The sequence below is a fragment of the Falco punctatus genome (genome assembly GCF_963210335.1).
Source record: "Falco punctatus genome assembly, chromosome: 17".
Taxonomy (NCBI): Eukaryota; Metazoa; Chordata; class Aves; order Falconiformes; family Falconidae; genus Falco; species Falco punctatus.
Window position 1 is genome coordinate 2,495,415 of NC_137597.1, and position 13,673 is coordinate 2,509,087.

General features: G+C 47.4%; 1 protein-coding gene across 3 annotated transcripts in view; it reads left to right on the forward strand.

Annotated features, from left to right (window-relative positions):
• Positions 1-13,673, forward strand: part of GNAI3 (G protein subunit alpha i3) — a 32,875-nt gene that overhangs the window by 10,070 nt on the left and 9,132 nt on the right. For 2 of the 3 annotated variants that reach the window (XM_080367354.1, XM_080367356.1), the window contains exons 2-4: positions 7,771-7,813; positions 7,926-8,067; positions 9,956-10,113. In XM_080367354.1, the coding sequence (XP_080223480.1) occupies positions 7,771-7,813; positions 7,926-8,067; positions 9,956-10,113 (343 nt within the window). Of the gene's footprint in view, positions 1-2,924; positions 3,085-7,770; positions 7,814-7,925; positions 8,068-9,955; positions 10,114-13,673 lie in introns of those variants that run through there. The other variant, XM_080367355.1, reaches the window with a different exon arrangement.

Below are 13,673 nucleotides of genomic sequence, written 5' to 3' on the forward strand. Positions count from 1 at the left end.
GAGGTTCAGTGGTACGATGCTGCTGCTCCTTTCTCTAATGCTTTTCCCCCTTTTCCTGGTTCCCAGCGCAGCACACTCGCTGCTTTTGAGTCCGTAGCTTGTTGAATCCCTCTTGGCCTTGGGATATCCAAGAGCATTCCTGGGTGCCTGGACAGAAAAGATCACAACAAGGGGAGATGGGATGACTGTTAGCAGGGATGGCAGCTTGCCCTTGCTTAGAAATACTTACACAAGAAGGTGGGGATGTCAGGATTTGAATTTGGCCTGATGAGGCTGGAAACCAGGAGGGAAGCGGCAGAGAGGATGGAGACCTCTCAGTTCAGCTTTCTAGAAGTGCAGTTGCATGGATACGAGGGCTGCAGGAGGGTGTCCGGGCTGTCCAAGAGCCTGTCCAGGTGGAATACAAACCAGGAGGGCAGCACTGTGGAGAACTGCCTGAGGAGTGTGTTGATGTACGAGGGGAAGCATTCGCGTTCACTTGTGAGGGTGGGATGTTGGATAAATGTTGACAAAAGGAAACATCTGTTTCATCAGGGAGAGATCCACTGGGGTTTATGATGATTTGGCTAGCTCCTCCTCTGTGCTTGCAATGCCTCCCCTGGTATTTTAGGGGCTGGACTCCTCAGCTTTGTTGTACTGTTGATTTGGCCCCTTTTTAGTCTGTTGGAGGGGAGGTTGGTGGCGTTTGGGGTTTGCAGGTGGGCTCTAACCAGAGCCAGGTGATTCAGCATCACTTCATAGCAGCACCTTAGCACGAGAGGGTTGCGTGGGCTTCCCAGGTCTGCTCAGCCCTGCGGCTTCCAGCTTTTCAAGTGCAATGTCTGGGGTTATTCCTGAGCTGTTTGAGAGGGGATATTTGAAACGCTGAGAAATTCCAGTGGATTTCGGAGTTCAGCAAGGGTTGCGGCATCACCCTGCCTCAGGAATGGTCTGGCAAAGTTTCTGCCAAACCCCTGCTGAGATTTTTAGAGCTGATGCGGGCTGTTGCTGTAGTTACAAGCTGTGCATGCTCTCCTCTAGAGGCTAGAAATCAGAAACATGTCAGTCTGTTAATTTTTGTCTTGCTCGCTTGTACTTTAATGGATATTCCAGGTGCATCACTTCTGTGTATCTAGTAAGAATTTGTTTCAGCAGTGACCTGGTTTCTCTTCAGAAACTTTCAGATGCTGCAGGGCTTTTCCCCTTAATTTGGGGGCGGGGAAGGAAAAAAATTCACCTGAAGTACACTTCAGTGCAGTTTTGATATGGCTCTAGGAAAAAAAGCGCTTAAAATAAGCTTGTTAATATCTTCAGCAGTGAACTGGATGCTTGTGTTTGGGAGAGGTAGGTGAGTCTTTGACCTACCTTCCTTGTTTCCCAGGCAGGGTGAATTAGGAAGTAATTGGTTTAAGAGCAAGCATTTTATCCAGAGTGCAGCTGCATAGACTTGTAATTCCCATTCCGAGCTGTGTTTTGGTTGTTGCTCTCTTCCCTGTAATCTCCAGCGCGTCGACATGCCAAGCTGCGTGGCTTCCCATCTCCTGCTGCAGGAAAGCCTCTGGCTTCCTGGGGGGAAGTGGTTGGATGATAATTTCCCTCCTTTGTATGCATCGCTGTCGCAGGGCCAGGACTAGTACAGCTCGAAGGCTGCTCGGGCTCCCTCCCCTCTCCCTTCCTCCTCCAGAGGGAAAAGGGGTCTGGCTGCAGGACCTCACACAGGGCTCGCCACCCTTTGAGCAGAAGGGCGTTCGGCGCTGTCTGAGGGTGCCAAGCTTTCCCCTCTGGGCTTGGGGTGTTATTCGGGTGGTCTGGGGGAAGCACCGGGGGCTCCTGGCTCCGGATGGTCTCTGGAGGGAGGGGTTGCTGGCTGAAGGATGTGTTGAGGTACCAGGGCTTCACTAAATTCTTGCGGAGTGTGCATCGATGGAGTGGGGCAAGCCACTACGTCAAAAAGCAGCAAATGCTTTGTGACAGATTAGTTGTCCTTTGTGCCTAGAGTGTGCAAGCAGAGCTGTGGGGTAAATAGGTTCCTCGCTGCTAACTTGGGAAAAAGAGAAGTTAAGACTTCTGAAACAATTTTTCCATGGAGTTACAACATCCCTGCTTAGGTCAGCCTTGGTTTCTTGTGACGAAATGTGATCCCTGTGTAGCTGTGCTAATCGGAGCAAAAAGGAAAGGTTTGCTTTTCCTTTTACAGTGAGGAATGTCCCAGTAATGCTCCGACTCTCATAGTTTTTTGAACCCAGTGAGATACAGCGTCGTGTTTCATGAGTTTTGAACTCTGTAGCTCCCCGTCTGGTCCCTGCCTGTGATCCCGGAGGCTGGGTGCTTTCCCTGCAGAGTCCGTAAGAATTTCAATGTAACTCTATCCACTTGCACTCTTCATCTTAATTTCTGATGCGAAGCATCAGTTTTCTGTAGGTTGGAGCATTGTTTCAGTAGCATTTAAATTCCTACTCTTTTCTCCCCCCCTCCCCCGACTAAATGTACTTGACTGAAGGTTTAAGCCACGCTGTAAGCATAAACACCATGCATCGGAGTAAATGAAGCTGCATGAGAGGAGGTAACAAAAGGTGAAGATTAAAAGCTGTTTACAAAGTAGATACAATATGGATTTCTTTATGCAAACCCTTTACAGCCACTCCAGTGAGTTGGAGAAAGGAGAATAGCCGCTTGTGCGGTGCCGACATCTGCAAATTGCTTAGAGAAGTTGTGAGCTTCAAAGAACAGAAGTGAGACCTGGAGATGTTGAAGCTAGGGCTGGAAAGTAAGAGCAAAATGCAAATGATTGTGGACCTTGTCTGAAGTGGGGGGTAAGATCAGAGGTGTAAAGTGAAAGAGGCCCCTGAAAAAGCCTTATGCTGTGTGGGAGGATGTACTACAGTATCTCAGAATAGATATGGGCAATGTTAATGGTTTTGATTTTTTAATTTTTTCTCCTGAGCGGTTGAGATGAGACCATGTCTGACGTTGGCTGTCTCATCAGCAAGCAGCTGCCACCCCAGCAGGAGCTCCCAGCAAATGATTACGGAGCTGGAGGGCAGACGTTTTTAAATGACTGCTTAATGAGGCATCTTGTCTGGATGGCTCTTGCAGGAGCAGAGGGTGAGTCTGAGTGAGGACCTGGAACGTCGAGAAAAACTCCTTTAGGAATAACATCCCAGAGGAGGTGATGACTTACTGCTTGGCCCTTGTAGCTGTGACTGCCAGCAGTGTCTGCTGTAGGAGCCAGTTCTGGGTCGTGTGTTGGTAAGGAGAGGGGGTTAGAGGATGTGGGTCACCATTTCCTACTTCTGCTGGTCTCCTTGAAGAAACAGGGTGAGCAACCTCCAAGAGCGTGGATCGCTGCTCTGCTAAGCTGCCACTGAAGCATGGGGGGCGTTGGAAAAGAGAAGGGAAGGAGTTAAATGAGTGTGGTTTGAATTAGTGTTGTATAACCAAATTGACTGTGTTGTCATGGCATAATTGTATCTGATACTGTTTTGTCAGTCAAATGACAGGTAGTACAAGTTCAGCATTGCCTGCTGGAGAAGCAGATTATTTTAAGATAATCTAAGGAGGAAATGACAGCAAATATGAGTATGAGAAATAAAAGCCAGAGGGGCTGTGTTCAAAAGTCTCTTCTGAATTCCTGCTGTTGGGACTCTGGGCTTAACACTGCTGTTTTGGGACACTGAAGCTTTCAAATCATGGCACCTTAATACAGGGAATATGAAAGGTGGCTGTGGAAAATAAAAATGAGATTTTGTGTTCCTCCCAGGGTGGAAGAGCTGAGTCTGTGGAGCGTTAAACGTTTTCACATCTGACCACAAGTGCTGTAGCTGCAGTGCTGAGCACCCAAGAAGCCATAGCAGGAACACACAGATATTCCCAAGCCCTTCTTGATGCCATCTCTATTAAAATCCGTGCCAGCTGGAGGAGAGGTGCAGACATCTTGGCAAATGGGAGAAGAGGCAATAACAAAAGAAAACCTGCCTGCTAAAGGGAAAGAGATTCCCTGCAAGCTGCTGGTTTCAGACAGTCTTGCTGTAGCTGGCTGCAGGCTGCAGCAGGAGCCCTGCTGTTGTCATATGGTTTGGGATTTGCTTGGGTGGAAGGTGTAAACTCCCAACATCTGAGCAGATTTTGGGGAATTCTGCTTAAAACTTGCTTCATTTTTCATCCTTGTTAATGCTTCTGGAATAGCTTTGAAGGTGGAGCCTAGTTTATACTGCCTGCTCTACTTGAGGCTGAACAGGCAGTAGCTTTTTTTTTTTAAGTCTTGAGGGAAGGGGAAAAAAAATGGAATTGCTGTATGCTTAGGAATAATTTAAAAGTTGAAATTCTTTGGTTTGCAGACATTTAACTTGGCAGCCTGGAAGTATTTTGTCATGAGAGGCTCTAATCTGGTAACCCTTCAACCTAAACTAAAGACTAATTGATTTAAATTGCACTACCTGCCCTATCTTGGGAACAGTTTTCCTACTGTGGGGGCAGCTGTTAGTGTTAGTCCCCTGAGGGGGATGAGACAGATAAACTCAAGCACTGTCTGAGCAATCAGCATTTAAAGGTGTCAGTGCTCTTAGATGTATGTCTTGGCTGTGGCACCCCCCGGAGCTGTGCAGGAGAGGCACTGGGTACTGGTTGGTTCAATGTGCAGGAGAGGCACTGGGTACTGGTTGGTTCAACACGGTTGTGTTTCTCTGGTTGCCTCTGTTCTCTTGTGCCAAATTGATCCAAAGAAGCAGAAATCCTTCTCCAGCCACTCTGCAATGGAGGTACAACCCTGAGACACCTGGAAATAGGTATAACGAGTCAAGGCATCATTTGACTAGAGGTTCCTGGCATTTGGCAGCCTGAGAACCTGCCATGAAAGCACTTGTCCTACTGTGAAAGCTCGTACTATGGGAAGAGGCTGGTTTGCATCTGCCCTATTCAGCCACCAAGAGCTGTAAAAATATTTGGCCACATGTTTGGTTTGAAGCTAAGTGCAAATAGGAAATGCACCTTCAGCTTGAAAATGACTTTGTTGGGGAAACTTTCTGTTGTAATTTAATACACCAGTGGATCCTCAGGAATGCTTGTCAACATCTGGGAACTGACCGGGATGAACCTGGGAGTGGAAATACAAGTGCATGGCTGTAAAGGCTGCGTTGTCCTCGTTAGGTGCTGATTGCGAGTGACAAGTCTGGGCTCAGGTTGGCGCGGTGTGTTCACCGCTGGTGACTGAGCTGCTCATATCTGGCTGCTGCGTACTCCTCCTCTGCCACCGCTGTAACCGGCACCTTCGTGTTCCTGCCAGTACTTTTTATTCCCTTATCAGTCAAAAGGGTTTTACTAGTGATGTTGGAAAAAAACCCTGAAGGAATGTGAAATAAGCAGGCTAAAAGGCATACAGAATTCCAGGCAAGGGAATAATTCGTACCTGTCACAAACACAGTCCCTCCAAAGTGACCTCTTTATCTTCAAGGATTTGGTTTCTTGCTTCCTCAGCCAACATGACATAAAGTCGCAAGACCAAGAAGTGAATTCTACTTTTTAAGAAGCGCTGCTGCTCCCACACCCTGTTCATGGTGCTGTTTCTAGGAGCTGGCCTTCCTGAGGCTTCAGGGGTGTTAGAATGACACTGGAGTGCAGCGTTGTCCTCTCTGGATGTTGCAGGAGACTTGGGAAGCTCTTTCCTGGAAGCTGTGCTTCCCTAAGGTAGCACCAGAAAGCTTTTCTGCTGCTTCTGGTGGAGAAGTTTGCCACAGCCCAGTTCTCACAGCCTGACATTCCTCAAAGCTGGTCTTTTTGGTTTTCCTGTTAGTCTGATAATCTAAAAATAATTTTTGTCTTCCAACAAAGCTCGCCTTGCTTGTAGCACTGCCATTCTGGGTTAGCACACTGCCGCGTGGTGTGGACTCTGCAGGCTGGGACATTTGGTTCCTGGAAGCTTGATGTGAACGGGAGGTTGGGTCTCTTAGTCCATCCAGGATCTCGAGTCACCTATCCAAATCCAGACAGGCTCAACTTCATTCCATCTCCTTCAGCAAACCCAGTTCTGCAGATCAGAGTGAGCCTTTTAGGCTGAGGAGCCCTGAAGCCAGCGGCTGGTCCGGCTTGTTTGCAACGAACTCCTGGCGCGGTCACACGAGGTAGAGTAACGCAGGACCTGCGCCTCTGCTGATGTGCAGCAACGCCATGCGTGCCTTTCTCATGCTTCATGGCTGGGACCAGGCGTGTGCGTGGGCAGTGCACTCGGCTGCTGCTAACTGCAGAGCTCAGTAAACTGTGATAATGTGATGGCTCGGAGTCCCAGTTAGGTAGGTTAGGTAGGAGTCTGCTGCACCGAGCTGTGCAAGCGTGTCAGCTGCTGCACGGGTGTGCAAAGGTGGTTTCTGCCTTGTACCTGTGGGAAAGGGACACTGAATGCTCTGTGGTTCAGAGAAAAAGCTGCGAAAAGCGGGTTAACTAGCTGTTATTTTGCAGACAGATGGGGATAACGCACACACACCAGGTCTGCAGAGGTTTGGCAAGCCAGGTTTCTCTGCCTTTCTTTGAAGGAAGGCTGTTTGCAATGCAGACATGCCCAAGTGCCACAGCCTGCAGGTCTGATATTTCAGCTGGAAATCATCCTCTGGCAAAGGGTCATTTCCAAGCTAAACCCACGGGTCTCTTCAGCCTCAGTTTCCCAGAATAATAATCCTTGCGTTGTGGGAGATGATAGAGAACAGAGCTTGTTAATGCACTAAAATTTGCTCTGTGTGTTCTGTGGGGGTGTGTCTGGGTGTGCCGAGGTGAGGATGCCCGAGTTGCCTTGTGGCTGTAGGAACCAGTGCTGGCAGCTGGAGGGGTAGGGCAGGGTCCTGGGTCTGTGCCGGGGTCCTGTGCTGAGTCACGGGCATCTGAGCTGCTGCCTCAAGTCTAGACAGGTATCTTTGAATTTTGCCAGAGCGTTTCAAAAGGTATCTAGCTCAGGAGTGACACCGGTGTGCTTACCACTGTGCACTAGTAATGGATCGTGGGAGCGCACCTAGTTTTCCGCTGTGGGGGGAAAAAAAAAAAGCGTTTGAATGATTATGGGCAATGTTTGGCTGACTTTGTGCTGAATGGGCAAGGGAACTTGCAAGATCTGTTTTGGTGTTCCTGCCCTGACATGGTAACGTGTTTCTGGGCTTTAATGTCTTAAGCTGCTTCACCTGGATCTGCAAGAGTAATTTCTGCGTGCTTTTGAGCTCTGTTCTTCTATCCTTCCACTGTATATCACATAAGATTGCTTCTGAATTAAATGTTCCCTTGTGAAAATGCTCTGGGATCTGCAATTGCATCCACCTGGTTACTTAAGGGGAATGCTCTTATCTCGCACAGCCCAGTAACAGTGGGTAGCAGCTGATGACATTGATGCACTTGGCTGTAGGGCAGCCTTGGACCGTAGCTACTGAGCTGGAAGAGAGGGATGGTAGTCTATTAGATAAATCCTCGTCCCAGTTTTTCAAACCTGCCTCATCTCCCGGGTGGCTAGCCTCAGTGATCAAGCAGTATACTCTGGAAATTCAGAAATTCTTGGGTTGGGTTTTTTTGGGTTGTGTGTTTGTTTGGTTTTTAGCAGATGAATGCATAATGACTGTCAGCATCTGTAAATAAAACCCAGGAAGGATGTACCTGGCTTCCAAGGGGCTGGCACGGCTGCTGCGGAGCTGTTACCAGCAACAACACACACAGTCTCTTATTCCAGACCCCATCAACTTCTGTGTGGGAGCTGCGAAGAGTACATTCTGCTTTTCCTTTTAATTTCACGTGGTTGCTAACTGAAATTTTTGTGCTTTTCAGGTGCTGGAGAGTCTGGGAAAAGCACCATCGTGAAGCAGATGAAGTAAGTGAGAGTGCAGGCATGTAACTTGCATTTTTGTACGAGATGAAATAAAAAAAAAATCTGTGGTGCCCTTCTGGTTTGGCTTGGCAGTGATGGCTTGGTTTTCTTCCAGGATTATTCATGAGGATGGCTACTCGGAGGAAGAATGCAAACAATATAAAGTGGTTGTCTACAGCAATACTATCCAGTCCATCATTGCAATCATAAGAGCCATGGGAAGGCTAAAGATAGACTTTGGGGAAGTTGCCAGAGCAGTAAGTATTTCACGTATTTCCCTTAGTCTGAGTCTGTGAATTGTGTTAATGAATCCTGGAAATTCAGTCTGTGACACTCACAGCGGAAATGTGTTTGTTACAAGATACAATAGTGAAAGACCTTTCATAATCTGTAATGTGTTACCAGTACAGAGTGGCTAGTATTTTACTGAGGTTATGGGTAAGAAGCTTTAGTAGTTTGAACGCTAAAAAAAAAAAAAGTAATCCCCAAACTTTTGTCTAAACTATTCAAATGTTTAACAAAATTCTCGGCTTTGGTTTAAGTTGCTTGACATCAGCCTTCAGCGGTGTTTCATGGCATTGTGCCTGTTAAAATTTGGCTCAGCTTAAAAATTAATTGCTTTCACTACTCATACTTGTCCTCTTAGGTTTTTTGGGGATTTGAGGCCCTGCTTGCCCTCCCAGCCCCATCCAGTTCTGCTGATTCCTTGGGCTGTTACTAGTGTTTGTCTCCAACACTTCAAGATGGTAGAAACCGAAGTCGGGAGGCCTTGACTGTGGTGGTGGTAAAATCACAGACAGACTGGGAAGGCAGGGACTCCTGAAAACGTGTAGGAGAGAGGAATTGTGTATGTCAGCACAGGGCACAGGCCGCGCAGCCCGTGACTCTTGCTATCTGGCACTAATTCCTCATGCTTACAGTTAATATGCAGTAAATGAACTAACCTGCTCAGTTTCTTTGTGATGCAACCACAGCTATCTTGCGATATAAAGCATCCTGGCTGAAGGGCACATCTTCACTTGTGTGTTAACCTGGGCTGTTCGTCAGCTGCTGCTCCAAAAATCTTTGTGGGAGTTTCCTTCCACCTTTCTTCCGTGCTTGGTGAAGCCGAGTGGTGAGCTCAGCCTAGCTAACACAGCTGGAAGGAGGAAGATGCTAAAATCCATTTCTCAGCTGACCTGCCCAGGCTTAGCTGGCTTTGCAAAAGCAGAACGAGAGCAGAGTGCTAAGATTTTTCTCGTGTCCCAATCCACCTTGAAGGACAAACAAATTCCCACAGTTTCCTAGGAAAAGACCAAGGGAAACCAAATCAGCTGTCTCGCAGCAAACCACAGCAGGGACCTGTCAGCACAGCACCATACCCACAAGTGCTGTACCTGCAGAGGCTCGTAACCGAGGTCCACCTCTGTTGTGGTGTTTCAGACCTTGATTGAGTTAATTTAGGTGCCCGTTGCTTGTGCTAGGGAGGTGTGTACCCTTTGGAGCAGTGTGCTGAGCAGACTCTTGCCCAAGCTGGGGTACACGCTGGGCAGTCCGGTTTAGAGCTCAAGTGAGAGGAGCCGATGTCATGAGGATACAGTCTGAAGTTGAGAACTTGCTGGGATAGCGAAAGGCCTCTTACGTTTCCCGAAAGGATGCTGGCAGGCCTGATCACTCTGGAAATAAACATCAGTGTGGGATGTAGGTCAGCCTGTTGTGCACTCTGAAAATCTGCCTGTTAACTTGTAGAAGAGTGGGGTTCTGCTCTAGGACTGCTGAGAAAAAATTTTCATGCTCTAGGGCAAATGCTCAAATCCTGATCAATCCATCCCATCTCCTGATGAAATGCTTTATGAAGACATTGGCCTCCCTTACTTCTGACAGCTATTGCAGCAAGTGGCAAGTCCTCAAACTTTAAGGACCTATAATCCTCCAAAAACCTGTAAATGTTTTAATTTTAAACCTGTAATCATCCAAAAGTTGCTTTTGGAACTGAATTTTTCCTTCTTGGTGTACTGTACAACACTATAAGGGAGGTTTCCCAGTTTAAAAACTACTGTTTAGTTCAACCTCTGGGATTGTTACTGATGTTAATCCTTCCTAACATTTGTAAAGGTACAAATGGACCTATGTCCTAATTTGTTTTGATTTCCCCTTTTCTTGCAGGACGATGCCCGCCAGTTGTTTGTATTAGCTGGAAGCGCGGAGGAAGGAGTGATGACCACTGAGTTAGCTGGTGTGATTAAGCGGTTATGGAGAGATGCCGGAGTTCAGGCCTGCTTCAGCAGATCCAGAGAATATCAGCTTAACGACTCTGCGTCATAGTAAGAAACCGTTCCCTGCTTCTGGGCTCTTCCCAGCTAACCCAGTATGTTCAAAAAGGGCTGGTGTGACTGGAAGCAGCGCAGTGCCGGGTGGTGAGGGTCCCCTCCTGAGGGGGTGGGCAGGAGCCCTAGTCTAACTGGTGTGTAGGGGGTTGGGCTCACAAGCTGACTTGGTGCTTTAGCTCATCAAAGTCAGTTCTGCTGTTTGGCTTGTGCCTGGGTGAGTTTGCCAGTCTGGATTTAGGGGAAGACCTTAGCAGCTTGCGTTGAGGGCTTGTTGCAGCAGGTGATCGGCTATGTCACCTTCATTATCCCTACCAAAAGGAGTAACATCTCCTGAAACTGAGCTCCTGATTACACTACCAAATTTGCAACGAGCAGCAATTTCCAATGATATTGGCAGATCGATATTCACCTCGCTGTTCTCCTTAACAGCCCTCATGTGCTTCTGTTCCGCTGCCTGACACCACTTGGGCAGCGCTGCAGGCTGGCTATAAACCTGCCTATTTTTCAGTTTCAAAAACGCACGCAAGTGCTTAACAATTGGAAAGTTATGACTTGATAAATAGGCTGCTGCTGGCTGGTTAATGAGATTTTTGACTAAATGCCTCATCTGTTTCCAAGAGGCAGGTTAGTGCAGGGAGGGGAAACTATTTCTTTTAATGAGCAAAACAGTTGTTGCTTTTTTTTTCTTTCTAAATCATGTGCTTGGTCTCTGTAGGACAAATATTTGAAACTCTGAAAGGATGATTTTGGGGTTAAGCATGCCTCCTGATGTCCAGCTGAAAACTTCTCTCAATTTAGCCAGGTTTTAAGCCTTTGAAAGAATTAGTTTGGAAGTGCTTTATAAAAAGAAGCTTTAGATGTGTCACAGCTCGGTTGCCTGCAGGCTCTTTCTGTGCAGAGCATATTTTAACTTGAAAATACGGAAGAATTTTTCTAAATTTGTAACACCTTGGCAGGCTATCATGGGTTTAGATCAAGGTAAGTGAGTTGACAAGAGGAGGCTTTCTCAGATTCCTGTGTGGCATGTGAGGAGGAAACCAGATTCAAAGGGGGAAAAAAAGGATGAAGAAGGAGGGGGGTGAATGAGGGCATAATTTAATGAAAAGGAGAGGAGAAGGAAAGCTTAAGGACTTCTTGAGCGGAGCATCTGGGGCAGAAAGTATAAGTGGTTGCGTGGAGCTTGAGGAAACTAAAGATGGGGAACCTCAGTGTTGTGGTCTTGATGGTCAGCTTCGAAAGAGAAGGAAAATTAAGGCAGGCTAGAGAAAACAGGGTAGAAGGGGGTCAGAAGCAGAGCGGGCTGGGGGGATGGAGCGTTAGCCTGCTTTAGTAGGTGCCCACTCAACCTGAATACCTTCCCGAGACTGGATTTCAGAGGGTTATTCCTGTATCTGCAACCCACTCGTGTCCAGTTGCTGGTGTGGGTACGTGTAGGCACAGCTACTGTGATGAATTGCTGTCAGGGGCTGGCATCGGACCCGCGTGGCAGAGAGGTTTCAGCCTGATAATAACACACGTGGTGTTTTTTCTGGTAAGTGCTTCAGAGAATCTTGCTTCCTGTCCTAAGACCACAGCGAGTTGCGCTAGGGCAGCATTGTTTTGAATCGGTAGCCCAGCAGCTTGGTGATTGAGGAACCCACTTGCAGCATTTCCTTAGCGCAGAGTGTGCCCGCGCAGTTGAAGACCCGTTTTCTGCGGAGCCCCCACCTTCCAGCGTACACAGGGAGCGTTCAGTCCCTGTTTTTTTCCTCTCCACTCAACGTGTGGCTTCTGACCTGCTCTGTTTCCCAGTGTTCCCCAGTTAGCTCCTTGTCCATGCTTAAAGGGTGGATGTCTTGCAATCCTGTTTGGTGGTGGTGGTCCTGACATAGGTACCAGCTTTTGTGCACGGTTCTCTTGAGGGAATTTCACTTCCTTGCTCCTTTTACTATCTCCTACAAATGGGACTGAAACTTCAGGGTCAGCAGCGTTTTAAATACGTGCCCCACCAGAGATGACTGATTTTTCCAGCTGAAATTCAATACTGCGCTGTGTTTCAAGCCTGGTTCTGGCTGGCTGGGTGCTGTGCCTCGCTTCACATCAGACCTCGAGGTCTCTGCTGAAGGGGAAAAAAAGAGGAACATGGGGGTGATTGCTCGTGAAAATTAGGTGGCAACGAGAACAAGAGTGCTGTGGCAGAGCATGACGGTTTTCAGGGCAGCATCAAATGGTTTTGAAAACTTTTCTTCCAGCTGTTTTCTGCCTCGCAGAGCGTTTCCCCTGGTGCAGGCAGGGATCCTGCCCATCGGAGAGCTGCCCTGGCGGCAGGAGGCAGGGTGGGAGGAGAGGAGGCTACTGTAATAACGGTGTGTCATAATCCATATGCCACGGGTGGGTGTAAGCTCCCAAAGATAACCACTTGTGATGCTAATCCAAATGATCTGTCCTGGAATCATAGTGTTTCGCATGTTTTTTCTTTTTTTTTTTCATGTTTTTCTAAGAACAGTTGAGTAATTCTTGCTCTGAAATGTGGATGGTCAAGCACTAGTGTAAACACTCAGCATCTCCTCCAGGCACCATCTGATAATGTCCCTCTAGCAACCAGCCTGCTGGTTTGGGGGGGGTGTTTCAAACTTCTATATTTCTACTTATTGCAGCTTCCCTTTTTCTTTACCTGTGACACGATTAAATGGCTCTGAGCCTCACCGCTTCAGTCTTGACTCAGTGCAGTGAAGAAGCGTTTCAGACCTTTGTGCACAATTCGTGGTGTAATAGCTATGAAGAATAAAAACCTCCTCGGTTGGTGCAGCAGTGCGGATGCGAAGGCATATTGCTGTCTTGCACATCTCTTCAATTACCTCTGTCTGATACTTGGAAATGTTGACAAGTAAATAATGCTTTTAAAATATTTCACTTGCTGATTTTGCTACTTTTTCCAATGATCATGCTGACACCAGCCTGCAGATACTGTAGGTAATTATCTGCAGTCTCACAGGCAATTAGCATAGTTTCTGATCAACTATTTTCTATTCTGGCATATCTTGTCTTGTTCCCAGGTGGTGGTTTTGGCCTGAATTCCCTGACATGATGCTGGATAAAACTTAGATTATTTCTGTGTGGTTTTTTTCTTCCTCTTTGCTCTCGAGCGCTGGCTTGCAGGGCATTGTCCTCCTGATGCTGCCTTGTGATTCCCCTTGAGTAGCACCACCTGGAGAGAACAGCTTGGAGTTTTGAAGGGAGCTTTTTCATCTGTAGGTCTGCGCTGCAGACTGGCTTTAGCTGGCCCAAATGAACATCCAAATTGATAAAGGTAATGCACAACATTCCCTTTTCGTGGAGATCCTGCTCTGTTACCTTGACTTCCACTTTGCTTATCTGCCAAAATCCGGCTAAAGGGGAGGGAGGAGACGGACTTCTCTGGGGAGACCTTATAGCAGCCTTCCTATTTAAAAGGGGATTATAAGAAAGATGGAGACAGACTCTAATAGGACCTGTAGTGACAGGGCAAGGGGTTTTTGAACTAAAAGAGGGTCTGTTTAGATTAGATATTAGGAAGAAATCCTTTACTGTGAGGG